Genomic DNA, 25,278 nt, shown 5'->3' with positions numbered 1-25,278 from the left:
TCCGGCAGCGGGCCCTGCCAACCTTTACACACAGCCGAACGATGACTGTGGCTGTTAATACAGCCTGTTTGTTGTTTATCTTTCTTTAATGTCTTTCCCAAAAGACTCGCTTACAGTTACTTGTTCCTCCCTAATTTTCCTGGTTCACTCAAAAACCCATGCTCAATGTCTTGGTCATACAGTACCCCTTTTATGCATACCACCCTGGTCATGATGTCTCTCTTGTTTGCTGAACTTGGGATCCAGGAAAAGAAACCCATTTTGGAACCAGTGTCAGTTCTTTGTCTTTTGCCACTTCATGTCTGCACCCCATCTTCTCCTGTAGCCACTCAATCCTGCCACCATTGCCCTGTATCCTAATTTCAGCCTCCACTGCTTTGGTTGCTTACACAGGCCACTGACAGGAATTGTATGCTGCCCTCTCTCAAAGGTATTGTGCTGCCATCTCTGCTGCAGCCAATGTGCAAACCTATATGCTATCCTGCCAGTCATCTCAATAGAGAACCTCAAACTCCCCACCTAGTTCCCTTGAACTCTTCCCTGTCCATCGGCTATCTTGCAACCCCCAACACTCCTATTCTGATTTTAACATTTACAATCTCCATACCATTTTCTATCAAATATAATTGGTGTTAAGAAGATAGCAGATCCTGACATTCAAAGACCCAAATCTCCACTTCCTATCCCATGCACTAGCAGCTTGAGCCACAGCCAAATGACAAGGTGGTGCTAGTTCCCCCAAACCAACTCAGCTGGGCAAGGCCCCACCCCTATTAGGAATGATGCCGTTGTTAAACCAGTAGGTGCAAAATAAAAATAGATCAGGAATAGTTATCCCAAAGTTAAATGGCATTCTATGTAATCTAAAAAAAATAAAATAAAATCAGAATTACAATAATTGTAAGCCTCATTTATTTTGGGATATATACAAGTATTATGAGGCCACGTGTGTGTGTGTGTGTGTGTGTGTGTGTGTCACATGAAGTACCAAAAGTGAAGTGTTACTTCACTAAGGCCACTGTGCTTGGGGCACCTGGCTGGGGGCAGCATGACAAGGGGGTAACACGAACAACTGGACCATGTAGCTCCATAAATTCCAACAATGTCTGGATGATCCACTTTGACTGACAACAGGTCAGAAGTACAACTGTGATCAAAACTCCAAGTTACCCGGAAAAATTCAACATTGGAGACCAAACAAGGCGCTGCATTATGAACAACCAGTACAGTTAAGGAAGAGGATTTCAAACTTTTTGTTAATCACTTGTCTCAACCTGACCGATTCTAACTGTGCTGTGTTCAGAGTCTCCAAGCTCGGCATGAAATACTCCAAGTTCGGCACGATGTCTATTTGATGCACGCCTTCAAAATTAATCACCAAAAACAGCAAATGGAAAACGTCAGCAAATCGTTGAAGCCCGCTCATGGAACCTTAAAACTCCACATGGAAAAAAACCTTAAAATTAGTAATTAAGATAGCTGGGTTAGTAAAAACATAAATAATTTCTTTCTTCCACTATTGCCGACTATTTAGAATAATGTCCAATGGACATTTTTTTTGCATCCCAGCTTTGCGTGTTGTATCAGCAATTAGCCATTAACAACTTGTGTCTCTCATCTTCCCCCCCACCCCCTTGACCCATTTATTCCTAAAAATACTTTTGAAGTTAAGAGGTTAAATCACAATAGACCCTGAAATTTTCACAGCCAAAAGTTTTTCCTCTGAGAGGAACATGCTGTAATGGCCACAAAGCCATGTAATGCCTCAGTATTCCAACAGAGTGGAACTGCGTAGAAGTGCTGAATCGAGCTGCCTGGAAATGGGTATCCTCATTGGTGTGGGATGCACACCAGAACGTTGTTCCGATGCCGCGTTGGCTGTGCAGATGGATGGCCATGAAATGGGTAGGGGAACCCAGGAAAAAAAAAAAAAAAAATTTTTGACCTGAAATTGCAGGGTTGCCAATAAGTTTGTCGAGGCCTGCGCTGCACCCAGCCTCACCGAGGGAGCATTGGAGGAACAAAAGCCACATCAGGAAGGTTCTGTGGGATTGGGGGTGAGTGTGGGGTTGGAGTGGGGACATGGTGCATTTGCCGTAGCGCGGCACCCATCCCAGATGCTCCGCTGCTTCCCAGCACGAGGAGCCCCTCAGCGATGACGTGCTTCCGTCGATGCAATGCCAAGTGTGAAGACTGTGCAAAGCCACGGCCACAAGTGAGGCACACATACGGGCGTTCACCCGTGTGCACGCGCCGATGCGTGACCAGGTGCGCGGACTGCACGAAGCGCTTTCCGCACACATCGCATGGATAAGGCTTCTCGCCGGTGTGCTTACGCAGATGGACACGCAGGTGGTGCTTTTGCCGAAAACACTGCCCACACTCAGGACAGCGATGTGGTTTTGCCTCAGAATGGGCAAGCTGGTGCCGTCCGAGCTGTGAAAGAAAAGGAAAAGATTCTCCACAGTCTCCGCAGCGATGCGTTCGCTCGCCTGCTGTAAATGGAGGGGGAAAGAGGTAGTTGCGTAGTGATATCAGCTGCGAAACAATCATTAAAACACCAAATGGACATTGTCTTGATACATTTAATGCATTTGCCTAAAAATAGAAATGTAGTCCATTTATCCACATGCTTTAATGGTTTATTTTCTCATGCTTATTGTTAATTTCAGGCTGGTAGGATGGCCAAGAGATACGCACACACATCTGAGCTGCCAAGCCTGGGATTAAATCTCAGCCAAACTACAGTCGTGCCCAAAAATATTGGCACCCTTGCCCTTTTTAAAAACAACTCACAATTTTCTCTAAAAATAAGTTGAAATTGACAAAAGTATTTGGTCTCCACATTTCTTTATTTCACTGTTAATATTACAGAACCTTTGTTTTTGATGCAGAAGTTAATATATCCTTTTAAATCAGAAAATAAAAATAAATGGCATTGACAAAATTATTGACACCCTCGACTTATTTGGTAGCACAACCTATGGACAAAATAACTGCAGTCAAGCGCTTCCTATAGCCATGAATGAGCTTCCTAAACAACTGTGCCCACTCTTCTTGTTGCAAACTGCTCCAGTTCTCCCAGATTTGAAGGGTGCCTTCTCCCAACTGCTGTTTTCCGATCTCTCCACAGGTGTTCAATGGGATTTAGATCTGGACTAATTCCTGGCTACTTCAGGTCAGTCCAGCGTTTTGTCTTGAACCATTCCTGGATGCTTTTTGAAGTGTGTTTGGGGTCATTGGCCTGCTGCAAGACCCATGACCTGCGACAGAGACCCAGCTTTCTGACACTGGTTTGAACATTGCGCTCCAAAATGCCTTGGTAATCTCCTGATTTCATGATGTCATGCACACATTCAAGCCACCCAATGCCAGAGGCAGCACAGCAACCCCAAAACACCACTGAACCCCCTCCATGTTTGACTGTAGGGAAGGTGTTCTTTTCGTTTAAGGCTTCATTTTGTTTTCTGTAAACATAGAGATGATGTGCTTTAACAAAAAGCTCTAATTTGGTCTCATCTGTCCACAGGACATTCTCCCAGGAAGATTTTGGCTTGTTCAGGTGTATTTTGGCAAAATCCAGTCAGGCTTTCTTAGCAGTGGGGTCCTCCTGGGCCCTAGAACCCCCTTTCATCGAGTTGGCGACGGATGGTGAGAGTTGAAACTGTCGTACCTGGTGTCTGAAGGTCAGCTTGAATGTGTTTGGCAGTTGATCGAGGTGCTTTCTCCACCATTTGAACAATCTTTCGCTGCAATATTCAATCAAGCTTTCTCTTGCGGCCATATTCAGGGAGGTTGGCTTCAGTGCCTTGGGCCTTAAACTTCCTGATAACATTGTGCATGGTGGATGCAGGAACATCAAGGTCTCTGGAGATGGACTTGTAGCCTCGAGATTGTCCATGCTTGGCTACAATCTTGTGTCTGACCTCGTCAGCCAATTATCTGGCTTTCTTTTCTTTTCTCCATGCTCATTGCAGTACACACAGTGACACAAAACAGCAGAATGACTCCTTTTCTCCATTCAAACTGGTTGAATGAGTGATTTTTTTTTTATATCGCAGGCACCTGCAACTCACCATAGGTGAGTTCAATTCCAAAGTAAAGGAGAATCACCTGCTTGAAATGTAATTATTTCTAACAACTTCTAAAAGGTGCCAATAATATTGTCCGGGCAATTTTCGGATTTCTGTGCGGAATAAGCTAAGATTTAGTAATTTTTTCAGCTTTTTTTGTTTTGTTCCACTGCAAACCAAAGAAATACATATGTGAATGCTAAAATATGTTTAAATTTCTGGAATAAATGGTGCATTATTTGAAAAAAGTGCAAGGGTGCTAATATTGTATAAACTGTCATCCTGGCATTTCATAGGCAGGGCGATTCATCAATGTTTGTACGGTCCATCAGATGGACGTCAAAGTGGGAATCCTGTCTACCGGATGGAAGTTAAAGACCCCACCGTGTCCTTCGCGGCAAAGAATAGGTGAGCTATCCCCGGTAACATGAATTCCAAATTCCTTCACACTCAATTGAGTGTCGGAGTGTTGCCTCGTGCAGTATTGTAACCACGGGCCAATGAAACTGCCTCCGCAGTCTTATGTGCCAAGCGGCATGTGGAGGATAACAAAGCAACGTTATTTTCCTCTGGTTATACATAGGTTGATGTGATCAGAATACCTTTGGACACTTAACTTTCCAGTTTTATGCATTGTGGAACTTTGCGATTTGCTTTCTCAGTTTTACAGCCCAATTATCCTTGCACCAATGTTTCCGGCTGTACTGTCCAATTGTTGAGCTCCATGATGTGTCAACAAGAAGAAGAGCAATCCCACAAAGACATCTTTCTCAGTACCATTAACAAACGTGGTTTGCATTTGAGCTTGAATTTAGAAAAACAACTGTTCCTAAATCTAGGTACAAAATACAACTTACTCCAGGCCTACAGAAGATTAAATGAATAAAGGAAAAAATAAAATATTTGAAAAGAGCTTAATGGCAGTAGTTCAAGATTTCAATCACACACAAGGCACAACCCCAATATTGCACCCTTGCAGAAGGGATCATATACGAGGTAAAAATGAAGAAGAGTCCATTTCAGTCATCACATCTGCTCCATCCATAAACTACATCTATAAATTTAATTCTTTTCTCTGAACTAGTCCCATTCTTACCTTAAAAACGACACATGGACACCCCTTTAAAATTAACTTGCACAGACTATTAATCTCACAGCAGGGAACTTAGGCAAGACACCAGCACACAATCGCATACTCTTAACAGATCTGCAGTGGATCTCAAATGTCCAAAATCGATATTAAAACGAGGTCACCAGCTTTGCATCCCCATCGCGTGTACGGCATGTTCTGATCCGAGACTAACTTCACCGCAGCATTGCACTGATGCAGTTTTAGACCGATTATAAATCCATGAGCAATTGTCAAGCAAACTCAATGAAATGTTTAAAAGGTTAATGGCCATGGCTCAAGGCACAGGTGTCAATCTTACCCATATCATCAGTTCTGTAACTGCCCATCTCCAACGTGGCTTCTCCTGAAACGTCTGGAACCCCGTGAGTGGAAAGACCTCCATCTCCCAAACGCAACCAGTCCCCTTCGCCTGCAGAAAGTGCTAGAGTGTCGTCCGGGAGAGTTTCCGTGTCTCCCGCGTCCGTTGCAGTCGGGGTGCAGCTGGCCAGGCTCACGGGCACTCCCTCACTGAGCCCATCGCCACTTAATGATGCACCATGATTGGAACCTATTGTGAAAAACATCAAAACATTTCGCATGGAAAAGCAAAAAAATAAATAAATAAAAGAAGCTGGCATTCCAACGTGATAACTTCCATGCCTCACTCTCCATCAAACGATGCCAACACACTTCCACACATAGTCTACTTGCCAAGCCTATAGAGCCCTCTTGTGAACCCGGAAATGTTGAGTACCCAACGTTTTAAGTTAGAAATGTACAGTATGGGTCCCCAGCACTTAGAAACTGCCGGATGCTAACTTGCATATGTTGGGCAATTAGCAAAATTAGCATTAACTAGGGCATGCCCGTACTATATCTATATCTAAAATTATATCCCCCCCCCTCTATTTACATGAAATGGTTTGGTCCAAAGCGAACGGCTTGCGAGTACGGTGACAATCCCCCCCCCTCTATTTACATGAAATGGTTTGGTCCAAAGCGAACGGCTTGCGGAGTTTGGTAAATAAATCGCCATAGCTCGGTAACTACTTCTCCGATTAATATGAAACCTTGAAAAGGCACATCCTCGGGTCCCCAGCAATATACCTGGCAAGTTTAAAGTATATCGGACCCGTGGTTGTCGAGAAACAGCGGTCACAGACATACAAACATACAAACATACACACAGAGATTACTGGAATTATAGATAGATAGCATTAACCCTATCAAACATAGGCCTGGGACACTGAAATTTCTGTTTCGCTCTATTGCTCCGTTTGAATGCTTCGTGTGAGCAAACTATTTGAAGGATCTGTATGAAATTTGGACATAATACACTTAGACAGATATGCTTTCCGTGAGTGTTCTTATAAAAATTTCCTGCGATCAAAATTTCATGTGAAAAAAGGGATGTAAAAGCCGTGAGTGGAGACATGTTTGGGGAGCAGACATGCATCAAGCAAGGGAAGGGAGTAGGAGGCATGAAGGGCATCTCCACCAACCCTGAGCAGGTCGCCGTGTGGATCCAATCTTTCGGCATCTGCTCCTATCTCTCCAAGTCATTGGATGAGATTTACGATGATGCTGAAGCACCGGATAAGACAATGAAGCCCAACAGACACAAAGAAGAGGGTAAAGGATGGCGGGAATTGGACGCGGAGGACCGGGCTAAAATCCTGAGAGTGCTACAGGAAAACTCCCATCCACTCACCATAGAGACCGCGACCCTCCACCATATCATAAATGGCCAGGTGGCAGATGAAAAGGTGAATGTGCAAGATGCATTGAAGATCGGACAGGACATGAGCACACTGTTCTCTTCAACACCTCCTGAGAGATTTCATGCGCCCATCTCAAATAAGGTGGTGACAATGACATTCACCAAAAAAAGAGTGAAGGTCAATGCGAAGATCATATGTGACCTTGAGGCGTTGTTTGCTCGGCTGCTGGTGGTGGGGAGCAAGAGAAGAATGGAGCTCTCTGCCCTCTTTGACTACGAGCTCAGCCCGGTCCCTGCATCCATCATCGATGAGTATGGATGCCTCAGGAAGGGTAACAAGTCTGTGATCGTCCAGCGTCTTGGAATCCTTGCCCCCAATCCCCACCCACCACATGTTGTACTCGTTGATACATCGCAGCTCATCTACCACGTGGTGTGGCCATCGTCAGGCACTGTGGCTGACCTCGCAGCCAGCATGGGGCGCCGGCTTAATCGCTACATCACCGAAACATTTGTCATCTTTGACCGGTATGAGCAAGTCTCTGCCAAAGACCACGAGAGGCAGAGACGAGCTGGGGAGAGCTCAACAGAGTACCGACTCTCACTGACAACCCCTCTACCTAGCCGCGACAAAGTGATGAAGAACAAGACAAACAAACAGAGACTGGGTGAGCTCCTGTGCACACACAGCATAGGAGATCACATCAAGATGGTCAGCAAAGCAGACAGTATTGTCACGCATGACGAGGCTGATGTCTCCCTCATCTCATACATGTTGGATGCAGCCAGTCGCGGAGCTGAAACTGTCCGCATTCTCAGCGACGACACTGATGTTTTCGTACTCATGGTCTATTGGTGCTGGAAGGTGGGTATCACATGTAACCTGCAGATGGAGAGATGGGATGGCACTATTCTCAACATCAATTCGACAGTAGAGAATCTCGGTGAGCAGTGTCGCTCCATCCTGGCTATGCATGCTCTCTCCGGATGTGACACCACCTCCTATCCCGCGGGGAAAGGGAAGGTGTCCGCACTCAAGGCCATGAGAGTAGTACCTGGTGACCTGCTTCACTTCATCCGAGAGGAGGGAGCTACTGATTTACAGATTACAGAGGCAGTGAGTGGTTTCTTCCTGGCTCTGTACAACGAGAGGAAGTCGGCATCTCTGAACGTCGCCAGATATGACATCTACCGAAAGCGCAAAACCCCCCCAGCACTGAAGACACTGCCTCCTACAGAGCGCAACGCTCTCCTCCATGGACGGCGTGCCCATCTACAGGTGCTGCTTTGGAAAGCAGCAGACTGCCCTGACCCACCAGCTGTGGACATAACAGAGTTTGGATGGAATAAGAAGGAAGGCGAGAAGGGAGAGGAAGTCATCATGCCCATCCTGGATGCAAGCCCCGTTGCTCCTCCTGCCGTGTTGGAAATGATCAGCTGTAGCTGCAAAGCTGGGTTAAAGCCCTGTTTAACAGCAAAGTGCAGCTGCGTAGCTGCAGGCCTGGCCTGTACCAGCTACTGCTTCTGCAAAGGATCTGATAGTACATGTTGCAACACACTCACAGCAAGAAGAGCAATATGACAAGAATGTAGAGTCAGGAGAAGAAGATGAAGACGATGAGGATGAGTTTTATGATGAGGATATGCTTTATAACAGTGCAGAGTAGTAGAAGTGCAAGACGCTCTTTCTTGATGGAAGTTTTATGTTGTGTAACTAGTGCACATATTTTTCAGCTCTGATAATTTTGGGTATACTTGTGTTTTAATTTTGAGGATATTATTTACCGATAGTCATATTATTCTAGTTTGGTATGGTACTTGCCTTTGTTACCTCTAATACCTGTGAATAAAAGTGGAGCAATAGAGCGAAAGAGAAATTCCAGTGTCCCAGGCCTATGTTTGATAGGGTTAATGCTATTAATGCTAATTTTGCTAATTGCCCAACATATGCAAGTTAGCATCCGGCAGTTTCTAAGTGCTGGGGACCCATACTGTACATTTCTAACTTAAAACTTTGGGATACTCAACATTTCCGGGTTCACATTGCTGGCAAGTAGACCAACATGTATTATCATTTACAACAATTAATGACGTCTCATTACAATGCATTTTAACATTATCCTGCAAAGTCGATCACTCAAACCAATACAGGATTCCATAACCTTTTGTACTTTAACCTCAAAGCTTAGCCCACATGTTAAACATGGCTTAGCCCCAAAAGATTGGTTCTGTCAATGAAGAGAAAGGCCTTCAAAAGAGTAAAATATAGATTTATCACTTTGCAAGTGAAATATGCTTTTCAAATTGCCAGGGTACAGCATCGTAACTGAAGCATGCGAGATCAATTGTAATCATTTTTAGAATTGTATTATCTACGCTGCTTTAACTGCCAAAATTAATAGACAGAGCTACAAATGACAGGTAGTGGCATGGCTGACATTGAACAAGTGGAGAATGTTGTTTCATCGCCAATTTCACAGATTCACAGATTTCACACAGCCTTGTATCATGGTGTGGAGTATATACATCTGCATTAGGAACGACTGGAAAGTGTGACGTGGCAGCCTGATGGCACGTGTGGCATTCAAAAGGTTGTAGAACAAGGTACTCACTTTAGTCAAATAAACACTAAAGGTTTGAATTCGTTTTTTCATCTATATTTTGATTGAAATCAAAAATTCCTTACAGTTGAATGAATGAATGAATGAATGATCGTTTTAAGGCCATTTTCCCCGCTAGAGCGGGGGTTAGCCTTGCGGGCCCCATGACAATCATGGGTTCCCTGTTTGAGGCAATGTTTTTATGGCCGGATGCCCTTCCTGACGCCAACCCTTGGTCACGCTCTTACGATGCGCAGGGATACAGTGTACCTATTCTGAATCGGGGTACACACCGTGATCATTCATCCCAGCAAGCTGGTACTCAATTTGCCGACCTCGGAAGGATGACAGGCTGAGTCAACCCCCCTGGCGTTAATTCAGCGATCGACCGGGATTCGAACCCAGGATCCTAGAATCCCAAGCCGGCACCCTGACCGCTAAGCCAACGCCAGGCATTCCTGGTTTCCTTACGGTTAATTAAAAATTAATTAAAAATTTTTAATTAAAAAATTAATTAAAAATTCCTTGCGGTTAATAACATATTTTCCTGTGACCTATGAAGGATGATATTTTTCATAATGACAATGCCTGCCAACGTCACAAATATTAGATGGACATTTCTCGGCAAGGAATCTCCGGATGCTTCCATAGTACAGGGGTTGTCCTTTTCAATGCAATTCGGACATGACAAACAAATCGGTACAGCCACAAGCAGCATAGGTCAGGCTAATTTATGCACAGGAAAGTCAAATGTGGAAGGAAACAGGCAATAACCACCTCTTTTTTTCCTTCAAGCAACAAGAAAACAACACTGTGCCGTTTACCATGTGCTTCGGGTCCCGGTTCTGGTTTTACGCCTGTCCATTCCGTATTCAGGCTAAATCCGCCATCATTGTCTTGGCTCACCTCCACTTCTTCTGCTGGTTCCAGCATATTCTGATCTATTGGGAGAATGAAGATGCAAATCCATTCTGCGCAAACACAGCTCTCACCTTTTTTACTTATTTATTTTGGCCATTTTCGATAATTTCAAAACTTACTGTCATAAAGGTTTTCACGCTTTATGTGAACAACGTCATTCTGCGAGTGCGGGGTTTCTGCCTCATCGACGTCTTCAGTGTAGCAGCCATCCTCCGCTGTGCATAGTAGCAAAATAAACATCAGCGATTTGGGAATTCCTTCAACTGCATCATAAAGGACATTCCTTCAACTTTAAAAATGTGTGGAGTTAAAATAAAAAAAGGAAAAATAATAAGTACAAAGCAATGCCAACTGAAGGTGTCATCCGAGAACAGACTGAAAAGGTGGACATTTTGTACACACAGAGTCAGCCTTCAACTGGGGCTAAGCAGGAGATTGCTACGCTCGAGTCGACACCAAGGCAGGGTGCAGGGGGAGGTGATTGTGCTTTAACAGTTTCCGCCTCATTTATATATCCACACATTGAGCATGATGTTTCCGAAACACACTCGGTTCCTCTCTGATCAGACAAATCACCAGAAAATAACAGATGCAAGCAAGTGAAATACATTGAAAACCAGTATTTTGTTTCATATGAGAAGGAGCATTTATATCCCAGTTTCCCTCGTCCATCTGCAATAAGTGCTTTGACAAAGAAATCCAATGCCTGTATCTTCTCACACAACCAAATCCCTATTTGTAGCCGATATGTATCTGTACATTATCCGATCAACCGTTGCAGCTTCACCATGCATGCATCTTCATATAGATTCCACAATAATGAGTAGACCCATTAAAACAAAGCGTTGAGATGAACATTGAAAATTGCATAAATAAATAAATAAATATTTTGGGGTGTTTATTTATTTATTTTTACTATTTTTAAAATTTATCTAATTTCATCTCATACACTTCATTTTAATGAGTCCACTGTAACCTAATGAAAATAGTTAACGATACATTCAACCCAAACAACATCTGGATATTGGCCAAGGTATTGACCCAGTCACTTTTACACACACAGGAGCTATTTTCACATGGACACACAAAAATTATTTATTTTCATCAATGAGAAAAGAACCATCCCCTACACATGCGAAGCAAAAAGTGGGAGAAAGAAATTGGTTCACTCTGTCCGTCTGTCAGTCAGTCCACAAACATCAGTTTATGATTGAGGAACAACTCAATTTAAATTGAATGTTATATTTTTAAGACTGTAGAACATGAAGTGGAACATGAGCATGCAGTTCAACTGTCCTTGGGCTCTAAATTTGGCAAATTGAACAGAATCTCGTCCTGAGCACGCTGAGAGGAGGAAGGAGTAAGGAAATTGTTTAAGTCTATCTGCCTGCCTGATAATCAAACAAAAGTGCAAATCACTCCAAACAGGAAACTTCCTATTTTTAGGGACATCATAAAGGACACAAACAACAGGAAAAAACGAATGTAACATGTTAAATAAGTTGTAAAAGACGCTGCATCAATGGCGGTAAACTTTTGAAAAACGTTTTTTTTCCTACAATCTATAATTGCCTTTTTGGCACTTTCAGAACACTTCAGTTTGTTTGGACAAAATATTACGGCATTTTACGTCATCTCGACCAATCAAATTTGCCGCTCACAGACCCCGCCCATGTCCTTGTTTCTCAAGACTGCACAAGGTATTGTGTTGTATCAACTCTCTAATTATGACTTGTCGTAAATACTGTCTCCCACGAGGTGGTGCTATAAGATACACATTTCCATAAAGGGAATTGGCATCCTCCACCAAACCCAAAACACAGGGGTTATGATTTTTTTTTAACCCCCAAAAACAACTCCCCAAGTCCACCACCAAATTGCAAGTCATTCTGAGCAGTGGTTTAAGAATGTATAGAAGTGAACACACAAATAAATAAACAAATTTGACACTTCTCAAGTTATATATAGTATGATTTTACCACATGAGATGTGAGCGAGCAATATGATCCTGTCAATAATAATAATAATAATAATTCATTTATTTTGTATAGCGCTTTTCAAGAAGCCCAAAGGCGCTTTGACAGAGTGGAAAACATAATGCATAACAATACATGAAAACAACAATTGCAAAAAGACAAGAATCAATAGGGAAATATTTAAAGCAAAAGGAGGGAGAAGGAGAAGAGATAGTCAGGGGTTAAATGCTGTGGGTTGAATGTTGAATGCAGTGTTGAACAGGTGGGTCTTTAGTGATGTTTTGAATGTGGTGAGTGAGGAGGAGTCCCTGATGGTGTGAGGTAGTGAGTTCCAGAGGGTGGGAGCAGCGATGGAGAAGGCCCTGTCCCCCCAGGATCTGAATTTGGTCCGGATGGAGGAGGCATTTCAAAGCAATGCAATTTGAAAGGTTGGTTTTGGCATTATCAAAATGCAGAGGGGGATGCATGTTAGACTCTGACAGGGTACACTCACCTGCTGCCAGGGAAAACCAAACAAACAACAACAAAAAAAACACCAACGATGTTGTTTGTCCTTCAGCACCTGCTATATTAAATGTTGAAATAAGTCAAAGGTCAGAGTTGAAAATTTCATTTTGCTTCTCATGTATCGAGTTCCATGGCCTGTATATCATGTATGCTAGTGTTCTGACCGAAATCAGGTTCAGTACTGCTGAAGAAGTTTATTGGCAACGGTTATACTGAGGGATTTGCCATTGTGTTTCTAGCAGTAGTTAAGGCAGGAATTTGTAATTTTTTCATGGTTCTAGCGATAGCTCACCTACTCTTCACGAAGGACACCATCCATAGGATCTTTAAAATACACCAACTAATGCTGGCAGACGGGACACCCAGGTTAATGTCCATCCGAGATACGGCACACACATTTATAGCTAGGTTGGGATTCAAACCCAGGCTAGATAGCTTAGAGGTGAGTGTGTGTACCTCCAGGCTAGGCCATCCTGTCAGCCTATTACGTGCATGTATGAAATAAATTTCTTACTTTCTCATAAGGACAAACTTATGAATCCAATATAAAAAGAAGAAAGTTTGTGTGTTTGTTTGTTATGCATTTGGTCAGACCTAATACATGAACCAGTGCAACCAAACTTTTCATGCCCCACGTTTTTCATCCAGAGGAAGGTCAAGGACTATGTTTGGATAAAAAAAATTGAAAAAATAAATTAAAACAGATAATTGTCCTTCAGGCCTCGATCGGATGTTGTGCTTATACACTGCCTGCGTTTTCTCCCCCGAGAGTGACCAAGTAATATTTCTCCCCCCAAGAGTGACCAAGTAACATGTTTTGTGAAGATCGCATGTTGAGGTTGTTAGATTTGTTGTCAACAACACAAATTTAACTAGTATGCTATTTACACGTGTGCCTGTTATTAAAATGATTCCTTTACACAAGTTTATTAAAACATTTCCGTGTCCAGATCTTGATCGAATATGTTCTTATGGACTGCCTGGCTTTTTCCCAGTAGCGATCGAGTAATGCGTTTTGTGAAGAAGTTAAAAAAAGAAGTTAAAAGAAGACAAAGCGGTCCAAGCACATATTGCAACTCCCAAGATTGGTATTCATACGAAGCCATGAGGTCAACATTCCCCCAATTTGTCATGCAGAAATATTTAAATAAATATCTCATTGAATTTCCCCGGCCAACGCCGGGTACTTCAGCTAGTATAAACTCGAAAATCAAATATTGATAATCTATTTTTTTTTCATTCAATGGAATCAAGTCACAAATAGACCTGCCAGGTGGCATAAAAAACAGGTGGTTGATTTAAGTGTAAAGTTTGTTTGATTTTTCTGGTGTACTTTGAGGCTCACAGTGTTAAATATTGTAAATAATAATACCACGCAGCACTGTATTTGACAAAAGAGCTACAATACCATTTTTATTGCAATTGTTCCGATATGCACATCATTGTGCAGAGGAAGGTTGGGGAAGGGGTGTTTCTGGGGCGATTTTGCCTCCACGTTGATAGTTGTAATCATTTAATATCGGGACTGTGCATATAAAAAGCACAATGCTGCCAAGGTGTACTTTCAGTCAAATAAAGTTCAGACTACTTTATTTGACTCGCAAGTCTACGTCTTCATGTGCCCTTTTCACCCCCCCCCTCACCTCCCCCCCCCTCCACCCTTAATAGTTATGAATACCTCATATTCCCCTTCCTCTCTTCACCACTGTAGGCATGCATGGGCACAGCCCCTTTTGTAGCTATCAATGCCTGAGGGTCACCACATGACCAAAAGTCTGCGGACACCCTCTCTAATTAGTTTTGGGCAGTTTGGAACTTGGTAGTGAGTGTAGCAACCGAGGAGACGATTTTTACATGCGACGCGCTTCAGGATATTAACCCTACCACTTCACAGCTGAGCTGTTGTTGCTCCTAGACATTTCCACTTCACAAAAACAGCACTTACAGTTGACCGGGGCAGCTCTAGCAGGGCAAAAATTTGACGAACTCACTTGTTGGAAAAGTGGCAACCTATGAAGGTGCCACGTTGAAAGTCACTGAGCTCTTCAGTTTGGCCCATTCTACTGCCAATGTGATTCTACAACTACTGCCTATGGAGATTGCATAGCTGTGTGCTTGAATATACAGACTTGGCATTTAATATGGAATTTTTTTTTGTGGGGGTGAACTTACTTTTCAAGATGACTTAGAACCAAAAGTTCATTGGAATTATGTTGAAATTATTCTAGATTTTGTTAATGTCACCTTTAAAAGAAACAAAAACCACATTTGACATTTCGAAGCAAATAAATTGATCCTTGAAAGTGATGTAAACTGATATCGAACTCAATTCACGGACAGTACTGTGTTAAACTTCTGTGCGTTTTCCAGAAGTATCTCTTTATTTTGCACATTAGCCTAAATTTTTTTTTAACAAAAACAAAAGTTAAATTACAACTGGGATTACGGACAGTAAAATTACAGTTCAGTACTTCGTGTAACCCCCATGAGCATTCAGGAGAGCACGCACACGTTGAGGCATGCTGTTCACGAGATTTGCCAAGGTCTGGACAGGAATCGCTTGCCATGCAGTCACAATAGCCTGCTGCAATTCACGCACAGAGGTAGGCTGCTGGAGCAAGTTGTCGATTTGACGTGTTAATTCTGCCCACAAGTTCTCTATCGGATTCATATCCGGGGACATGGCAGGCCACTCCATATGCTCGACCCCACGGTCAACAAGAAAGTGTTGGATCATGCGAGCACGATGAGGCCGTGCATTGTCATCTTGGAAGACAAAGTTTCCTCGAAAGGCTGCACGAACAAATGGAAGCAATGTTTCTTCCAGAATGGCCCTGTGCTTGAACTGGTTCAGGTTTCCATTCAGAACAACCAGGTCAGCTTTGCCCCCTGCATGAAAAGCAGCCCAAACGGTCATCCCACCACCTCCAGCTTGGACTTCTGGCACTATACAATCTTCGTTGTAGGCTTCATGCACTTGCCTGCACACTCGGACGCGGCCATATTGACGATAGACCAGAAATCTAGACTCGTCACTGAAGATCACGTGATTCCAGTGTCCTGGCTGCCATTGACGGTGCTCTCTGGCCCACTGCAATCGGCGCTGGCGGTGTTGTCTGGTCAGACGTGGCTTTCTCAGGGGACGCCTGGCACGATAGCCTGCTTGAACCAGTCGTTGGTTGACTAGCCTTCTGGATACAGGCACATTTGTCAGTTGCTGCCACTCAGCCCTAAGCCGATTAGCTGACTTGGTACGGCCATTGCGGACTAACCGGTGCGGCTGGCGATCATCCCTCCTTGTGGTTCTGCAGGTACGTCCTGACCTCGGTATTGGAGTAGGGACACCCCTCTGAGCATTTTGTTTCAGGATCTTTGACACCTGACATTGAGTGATGCCATACTGCTGAGCAATAGCACGCTGTTTCATGCCGGAATTTCGTAAAGCCACCACTCCATGACAAACAGCATTGTCGAGGTGACGGACCATCTCCAGAGGAAGCAGCAATAACTTTTGGAGATGTGCAGCAGTTGTTTTCCACTAATACAGAACAGAACAACCCTTGTATACCCGACTGTGAAGCCAATTATCAAATGCACCTGTCCGTACATTTTGCCACGCCACCTGTGATATAATCCTGTTGTTGACTTCTTGCTGCGACAGACAATCAGTGACATGGTTCTTTTAACAAAGAAATCACCGAAGCGCAAAAGAAACTCACCAGATTGATAGACCGAGTTCAGAAAGTAAACCCAAGTCAAGAAAAAAAAATAATTCCATATTAAATGCCAAGTCTGTATATACCTGTCAGCAATAGGTGTGGCTGAAACAGCTGAATCCACTAATTATAAGGGGTGTCCGCATGCCTTTGGCCATGTGGTATGTGCGCATGCGCGCACGCACGCACGCACACACACACACACACACACACACACACACACACACACACACACACACACACACACACACACACACACACACACACACACACACACACACACACACACAATGAAGGCATAATCTCTAAATTGCTCAAACATATTCAAATTATCTGTGCCAACGTTTTCTCTTTCTTCCTCAAGGATAACATCTTCAGCATTTTCAGGCATGAATAATAAGAATATGCAATGTTACTTCTTTGTCAGCTTTGTTTACAATATACAGCATTTTCCACACCATCAAATATTTATTCTGGGTCTTCTTTGCATCTGACAGAAAGTGGATATCTGCCATATTCTGGTTCCAGTGGGAAATCAAAAGGATAACACATCAGTGTCATCTGCTACTACATCGACTTCGCTCCCTCGAATTTCAAATCCAAGACCACATGCAACTATCATCGCGTGTGTGTGCGAGTATTGTTATGAACAATCTGCCCATCGACTTCCATGTACAGAGTGGCCACAAAGTGTTGCTCCCCTCCATTCTCCGCACAAATTTGAATTTTTCTCCATGTCCTTCTGGGCATCTTCATCCATGTTGAGGGTTGGAGGTCATAAAAGCATCCCCTGACCGCTGTTTTGAGCTCTTCAACTGTAGTTAGGCAGAGATGAGAAATTTCCTCTTTCTGAATGCCCCAAAACGAGTTGTCACATGTTGTTAAGTCCGGACTTCGAGGAGGCCACACTATCTCAGATCCACGTCTAATCCATCGTCCACTGAATTTGTTGTCGAGATATTCTCTAACTGCGAGAGCATAATGTGCTGGTGCACCATTTTGTTGCAGGATAGCTGTTGCCTTGAGACCTCTCTCGCGCATTTGTGCAACAAACCACATCTGAAGTATGTTCAAATAAGCAGTGTGGTTGGCACTTGTATCGAAAAAATATGGCCCTATCAAGTGATCTTCTGAAGTGGCTGCTCACATCATGACATGGGGAGGATGCTGTTCAATTTCCTCATGAAATGAGGATTTTCTTTGCACCAAAAATAAACATTCCTGGATCGATTGCTGAGGTAAATAGCACACTCATCCAAAAAAAACACGCTTCGTCTTGATTTAATGGTGGGAAATCGCTGCAGAAGAACCTTGCTCTAAATCACGTCAAATCAAGGACACTCCATTGAAAAAGCCTTCTTCTCCCATGCCCGCATCATGGAGCGGGCTTATCAAACCTATGCGAAAATCTTGTCCTTATGTCTTCAAAACTTGCTCATTCTCGCACGCGGTCATGAACCCAAACACAAGCAATCAGTCTCTCTTCTATCGTGTACTCACTGGTGTCCGTCATGCTGAAGCCGTACCTGGAAAACAAATAAAACAAATAAGTAACAGAGGACACACTATTCTGCATAGGGACTTTGTGGCCACTCTGTAGTGTCCCAGCAACGCGATGAACTGACTTTTATTCCTCTCAATCGAAAGAAATGTCTGCCAGTGTTTGTGAGCCTCCATAGAATAAATGAACTGAATATTCACACATCCAAAACAAACCCTGGTGTTGGGCTAGCGGCTAGGGTGCCGGCTTAGGATCCTGGGTTCGAATCCCGGTGGATCGCTGAATTAACGCCAGGGGGGTTGACTCAGCCTGTCATCCTTCCGAGGTCGGCTAATTGAGTACCAGTTCACTGGTAATTCCCTGCTTGTCGTTAAAGGCGGCGAAAAGGGTTGGCGTCAGGAAGGGCATCCGGCCGTAAAACATTGCTTCAAAAAGGGGACCAAAAAACAACAACAACCACGGTTCCCGAAAAAGGCCAACCCCCGCTTGCGGGGAAAAATGGCCTCTAAAGGTTGTTTTTTTTTTGGTTTTTTTTTTCACATATTTTCCCAACTCCAATGCTCGTGATCTTTTGTTGACGGACCCCATTCATAGCCATCAAAAACAACGCAACTGTGTTCATACTTTGTTTGCACATCGCTTACATATTGCTTGACTACATCTTTGTATGTTGCCTTCTTCACCCATTTAACCCTGTGAATAAGGGCTCCACCATCAAGAACATGCATTGGTTCCTTCTCGTTAAGATGGTTGCAAATGCTTTTGCTAATTGTGCCTTCACAGATTTACATAAAGCATCGTCTTTGAATAGAGAAGTTGGGATTATTGCAAGTTCGTAACTGAAGTATGGGGTCATGTCTTCCCCTCTCTCTCTCTCTCTCTCGGCACAATAGCCATCAGCCGAGAGAATAGAAGGGTTGGGTTGAGTTGAACTTTCTGCTAATCAACTTCTATTCCTGGATACAGATGGTCCAAAGATTGAACTTGATCACTTCTTCTAATTGATCCTTCTATGATACTCATAGCATCAAACTGTTTCTGGACTGAAACCTGCTGTCTTGCCACAGTTCACACCATCACCATCAGTAGCAGCTAAACACAACGACAAGAAACGAAGTCTTTGTTGATACAAATCAAATGGATTGTGTTGATTGAACCATTGCTGAATGTTGCTTAGGTTTTTAAAATAACGACTGCACCGAGAAGTGCCCAACTCGATGTGCTGTTCACTTGTGGTGTGTTTCAAATTTGTCAGCATTGTTATAGCGTCATGGATCCCAGAACACTTGTACATATTGTAAATCCACTGCAGGTGGACGGTTTCTGTTACTCCTCTTCCTCTCGTTATTCCTCCATGGCTCTTGATATAATTCATCATAACTTGTTCAATGATAACGAGGTCAGTCCACAGTTCGCCTTGTACACGACATGACCAAACGTATGCTGACACCCCTTCTAATTAGTGGATTTGGATGTTTCAGCCACACCCATTGATGACAGGTATGCATAATCAAGCACACAGCCATGCAATCTTCATAGACAAACATTGGCAGTAGAATGGGCCATACTGAAGAGCTCAGTGACTTTCAACGCGGCACTGTCATAGGATGGCACCTTTCCAACAAGTCAGTTCGTCAAATTTCTGCCCTGCTAGAGCTGCCCCGGTCAACGAACTGTAAGTGCTGTTATTGTGAAGTGGAAACGTCGAGGAGCAACAACAGCTCAGCCACGAAATGGTAGGCCACACAAGCACCCAAAACAAGACCACCGAGTGCTGAAGCGGGGAAAAATCGTCTGTCCTCGGTAGTAACACTCACTACCGAGTTCCAAACTGCCTCTGGAAGCAACGTCAGCATAACAACTGTTTGTCGGGAGCTTCATGAAATGGGTTTCCATGGCCGAGCAGCCACACACAAGCCTAAGATCACCATGCACAATGCCAAGCGTCAGCTGGAGTGGTGTAAAGCTCGCCGGCATTGGACTCTGGAGGAGTGGAAACGCGTTCTCTGGAGTGATGAATCCCGCTTCACCATCTGGCAATGCGACGGATGAATCTGGGTTTGCGGATGCCAGGAGAACGCTACCTGCCAGAATGCATAGTGCCAACTGTAAAGTTTGGTGGAGGAGGAATAATGGTCTGTGGCTGTTTTTCATGGTTCGGGCTAGGCCCCTTAGTTCCAGTGAAGGGAAATCTTAACGCTACAGCATACAATGACATTCTAGATGATTGTGTGCTTCCAACTTGGTGGCAAGTTTGGGGAAGGCCCTTTCCTGCTTCAGCATTACAATGGACCCATGCACAAAGCGAGGTCCATACAGAAATGGTTTGTCGAGATCGGTGTGGAAGAACTTGACTGGCCTGCACAGAGCCCTGACCTCAACCCCATCGCACACATTTGGGATGAATTGGAACGCCGACTGCGAGCCAGGCCTAATCGCCCAACATCAGTGCCCGACCTCACTAATGCTCTTGTGGCTGAATGGAAGCAAATCCCTGCAGCAATGTTCCAACATCTAGTGGAAAGCCTTCCAAGAAGAGTGTAGGCTGTTATAGCAGTGCAATGAAATTGTGTCTAAGTTGAACCCAGGTGCTATGCTGTCTCCGACCACTGAGAGGCTTCTATAAGAACTCGGACGGACATCGCTCCGACACATTCCTGTGATATTTATTCTGTGTGGTAGTGGATACTCGAATGGTGCATATTGCTAGATGTTCCAGGCTTGCTTGTACTAATTGCTAATCCATTGTTACTTCTATGATTATGGTACACTGATACAATGCTTGTGATTTGTCACAGGTGTTGCTAGAGATCAAAACTGAATTAAACCTACTATTGGGACAATGTTGTAGATCTGGTTTTTACAACAATTAATTCAGTTTCTTCTCTTCGTCTTGAACGAGAACAACATGGCTCATAAGCTGATCCAAGTTCCAGTTTTCTGCGCGGACCCCCAAGCTCTGAACGGGGCCGCTCAACTGCTACACTGGCTGAAGCTTCTGACTAATCATCTGAATGCGCAGGAGGAAATCACCGCTGACACGAAGCTTGCAGTGTTGCAATCCAAGGTGAATCATACTGTGTACATGTCCATTACACAGTGCACTACGTACGATACTGCTGTGGCCGAGCTGCAACGGATCAACATCAAAACACGAAGCGCGGTCTTCACCCGACATTTGCTTGCGTCTCGACGACAAGAGCCCACGGAGACCCTAGACCAATTCGCTCAAGACCTCCGACGATTATTGAAGGACTGTACCACTGAGGTTCGCACCCATGCACAAGTCTGATGACCTTGCGCGCGATGCTTTTGTCTCAGGCATTAGGTCGCAGGTCGTCAGACAAAGACAACTCGAACAAGACGACTTGACCCTCGAAACAGCCCTTCGGTTATCTCACGTGTACACTGAAGCGCAGGTACAAGCTGACTCGTATGAACGCCCATACGTCACTGCAGAGATAACCCGACAGACACGACCGGAGAGAGCTACCGCCGAGTTAGAGGTCGCTGCATCCTCGCCGGGATTGGAGGCACCTGATGCGCCCGAGGACCCGACCAGAGTTTGTCAGCGGCTGCTGCTGCTGGACCCAAGCCAGGAAGTAACGCTAAGTGCTATTTCTGCGGGAATCGGCACCATCTCAGGTCAGTTTGTCCGGCTAAGGAGGCGAAGTGTCATTTGTGTTCGAAGACGGGTCACTTTGCAAAAGTTTGTCGTTCGTTGCGAGGCCGGCGAGCTCGCTCGACGCTGAATGTGCTTATCTCCACGCCCGCGTTACGAACGGCGCCTCGCCCGGCCTTGATTGGAATCGCCCCTCTCCATGGGCCCCGAGCTGAGAGCTCGACCTTGATGAGACTTGTCGCGCCGACTAAACAACTCGCGCAATCACAGCGGTACGCAGCACGATCGTCCTTGACAGGAATTCTTTCGACGCCCAGCCCACTTCCGGGTTCGGCTTCCCGATCCGCGTACGCTGGCTTCAAATCTTCGCGTGCGGTGCGAGCGCCCTCTGGTGGCGGCACGACTGGCCTACAAGCGACTTCAACTGCACGAAAGACATTAGCTGGCGTCAGATCCACACGTGTCACGAGCGCCTCCTCTCGACGACTCGACATCTGCATGGCCACCTGGCCTGTCCCGCGCTATTATCCCACTCATGATTGAAGGAATTTTTTGCAAATGTTTTAATTGACACGGGATCCACTGATAAGTTATGTCGATTTTCGACTTGTTCAGAAGCATGGCTGGCCGATTCTCGGGACAAAACGCAGAATCTTCATGGCTTCTCAAGGGCTATGGCTCAGCACAAAGGGGGAATGTCGACTGAAGCTTGTAATTAAGGGTCGAATGTTTCCGGATGTACATTTAATGGTCTTACCAGCACTATGTGCAGAAGTTTTACTAGGACACGACTTTCTCCAGCGACATGGGCGTTTGGAAATGGAATTTGGTGGTACGGATACTCTTGCTGTGTGTGCTCTTGAATGATCGTTTTAAGGCCATTTTCCCCGCTAGAGCGGGGGTTAGCCTTGCGGGCCCCATGACAATCATGGTTCCCTGTTTGAGGCAATGTTTTTATGGCCGGATGCCCTTCCTGACGCCAACCCTTAGTCGCCTCTTACGATGCGCAGGGATACGGTGTACCTATTCTAAACCGGGGTACACACCGGGATTGGAGTCCACCTGTGGTAAATTCAATTGATTGGACATGATTTGGAAAGGCACACACCTGTCTATATAAGGTCTCACAGCTGACAATGCATATCAGAGCAAAAACCAAGCCATGAGGTCGAAGGAATTGCAGAGCTCAGAGTCAGGATTGTGTCGAGGCACAGATCTGGGGAAGCCTACAAAAAAAATTCTGCTGCATTGAAGGTTCCCAAGAGCACAGTGGCCTCCATAATTCCTAAATGGAAGACGTTTGGAACAACCAGGACTCTTCATAGAGCTGGCCGCCCGGCCAAACTGAGCAATCGTGGGAGAAGGGCCATGGAAAGAGAGGTGACCAAGAACCTGATGGTCACTCTGGCTGAGCTCCAGAGATCCTGTGTGGAGAGGGGAGAAACTTCCAGAAGGACAACCATCACTGCAACACTCCACCGATCAGGGCTTTATGGCAGAGTGGCCAGACGGAAGCCTCTCCTCAGTGAAAGACACATGAAAGCCTGCTTGGAGTTTGCAAAAAAGCACCTAAATGACTCTCAGACTGTGAGAAACAAGATTCTGTGGTCTGATGAAACAAAGATTGAACTGTTTGGCTTCCGTCTGGCCTGTTTGGCTTTCGGATGGACAAGCCAAAAACATAATGCCTCCACCAACTTAATCAACGGAAGCATAAAAACCCGCAATCCAGTAACATTTTCGATTAAATGTGAATTGGCCTTTTCCATCCATGTTAAACTGCCATCTATCATGCAAAAACAGAGTTGAATACAAAATCGCATTATCATCTTGTGCAGATATGTTTTTTTTTTTTTTTTTTTTTTTTGTGTACAGAGTCGAGGCCCGCGAAAGAGCCAACATCCATCAAACAAACAAATCAAACAAACAAACAAGCAAACAAAGTATACAAAAAGGGGAGCGGCCGACAAGACGGGGAGAGAAGGGGAGGAAGCACACAAACAACACTTGAGAGCAGGGACATCGGGAGACGTTTTTGGAGGGAGAGGGCCTGGGGGGAGGCAGGACAGGCACAAAACGCAAGGACACCAAGGATCTCCAGGAAAGAAGCCAAAAGCCACTCCAAAAAAGCGGCCTTGGGGCGAAATCAGCGGGGGCAGAAAAGATCAAGGCCCTGGACCGGGGAAGACAAGAGATGGCGGCGAATAGCCGCCCCAAAGACCCGGAGGGAGGAGTGGGACCGAAGAGAGCGAGGGAGCCCGTTCCAGAGGCGGGAGAAAAGAGGAACGAAGGAGTGAAGGTGAGCAGAGAGTCCCGATTTTGGCAGTTTAACCATAAGAGGGTTGCAGGCACATCGCCTTGTTAAAGGAAGGTATTATAGAACCTAATCGGTCACCTTGGCGGGCCCAAGTTTTGGTGGTTCGAACAGAATCGCACTGCAAACGCATGGTAATCGACTATTCGCAGACGATTAATCGGTTTACCCAATTGGACGCCTACCCTCTCCCGGGAATGGATTCTCTGGTACGGCAGGTCGCACAATATTCGGTATACAGCACTCTCGATCTACGTAGTGCGTATCATCAGATTCCAATCTCCGAGGCAGATCGCATCTACACTGCGTTCGAATCCGGACAGAGGTTGTACCAGTTCACCCGGCTGCCTTTCGGGGTCACGAATGGGGTATCGTGCTTCCAAATGGCTATGGACGACCTCATCGCTAAGGAGAATTTAACCGATGTCTTTGTCTATCTGGATAATCTCACGGTTTGTGGGTACGACAAAGAACATCATGATGCTAATCTGAAGCGCTTCCTCGAGGTTGCGCACAAGTATCGCCTGACTATGAACGAGGCTAAATGTCGCTATTCTGCTCGACCGATAGATCTCCTGGGGTACACCATGACCCACGGCCTATATTGCTCCAGATAAGGAGCGTCTGCGACCCTTACTCGACATGGCCCCGCCCCGCGATCGAGCTTCTTTGAAGCGCGCTCTTGGGCTGTTTGCCCATTACTCTAAGTGGGTTCAAAATTTTTCTGAGAAGCTCCGCCCACTTGTCGATTGCGATGCGTTCCCCATGAGTCGCGCTGCTCAGGCTGTTTTCCATGGCCTGAAGTCCGACATAGCTGGCGCCGCTGTGTCGACGATAGACGAAAACAAGTCCTTTGTTTTGGAAAGCGATGCTTCGGATCACGCGATAGCTGCTACACTCTCTCAAGGGGGGCGACCTGTGGCCTTCTTTTCAAGGACTCTCTCCTCCGTGGAACGACGACACTCGTCTGTTGAAAAGGAGGCGTATGCCATCATTGAGCCTATCAGGCACTGGCGGCCACATTTGCTTGGCAAATGTTTTGAGATAATTACGGACCAACAAAGTGTTGCCTTTATGTACGACACGCAACATGCTCAACGCATTAAGAATGAGAAAATCACTCGCTGGCGGATTGAACTAGCCGATTTCTGTTACAAAATCAAATATCGCCCAGGGAGGGATAACCTCGTTGCCGATGCTTTATTGCGGCCTGCGAT

The 25,278-nt window shown here is 45.0% G+C and overlaps 1 protein-coding gene across 9 annotated transcripts in view; it reads right to left on the bottom strand.

Moving 5' to 3' along the window:
* Positions 1-889: 889 nt before the first annotated feature.
* The window catches only part of LOC137434543 (uncharacterized), a 75,663-nt gene continuing 51,274 nt past the window's right edge, over positions 890-25,278 (bottom strand). For 6 of the 9 annotated variants that reach the window (XM_078784044.1, XM_068127692.2, XM_068127675.2 and 3 more), the window contains 4 exons: positions 10,545-10,640; positions 10,329-10,445; positions 5,504-5,752; positions 890-2,495 (listed from right to left, as the gene is read on the bottom strand). In XM_078784044.1, the coding sequence (XP_078640170.1) occupies positions 1,999-2,495; positions 5,504-5,752; positions 10,329-10,445; positions 10,545-10,640 (959 nt within the window). In that variant the 3' untranslated portion in view covers positions 890-1,998. The remainder of the gene's footprint in view (positions 2,496-5,503; positions 5,753-10,328; positions 10,446-10,544; positions 10,641-25,278) is intronic. The other 3 variants (XM_078784058.1, XM_068127742.2, XM_068127734.2) reach the window with 2 other exon arrangements.

This window comes from Myxine glutinosa, chromosome 1 (genome assembly GCF_964187855.1).
Source record: "Myxine glutinosa chromosome 1, kmMyxGlut1.1, whole genome shotgun sequence".
In the NCBI taxonomy this organism is placed as follows: Eukaryota; Metazoa; Chordata; class Myxini; order Myxiniformes; family Myxinidae; genus Myxine; species Myxine glutinosa.
The sequence above is the reverse complement of the archived record's forward strand: the minus strand, read 5'-3'. Positions and strand labels throughout refer to the sequence as shown.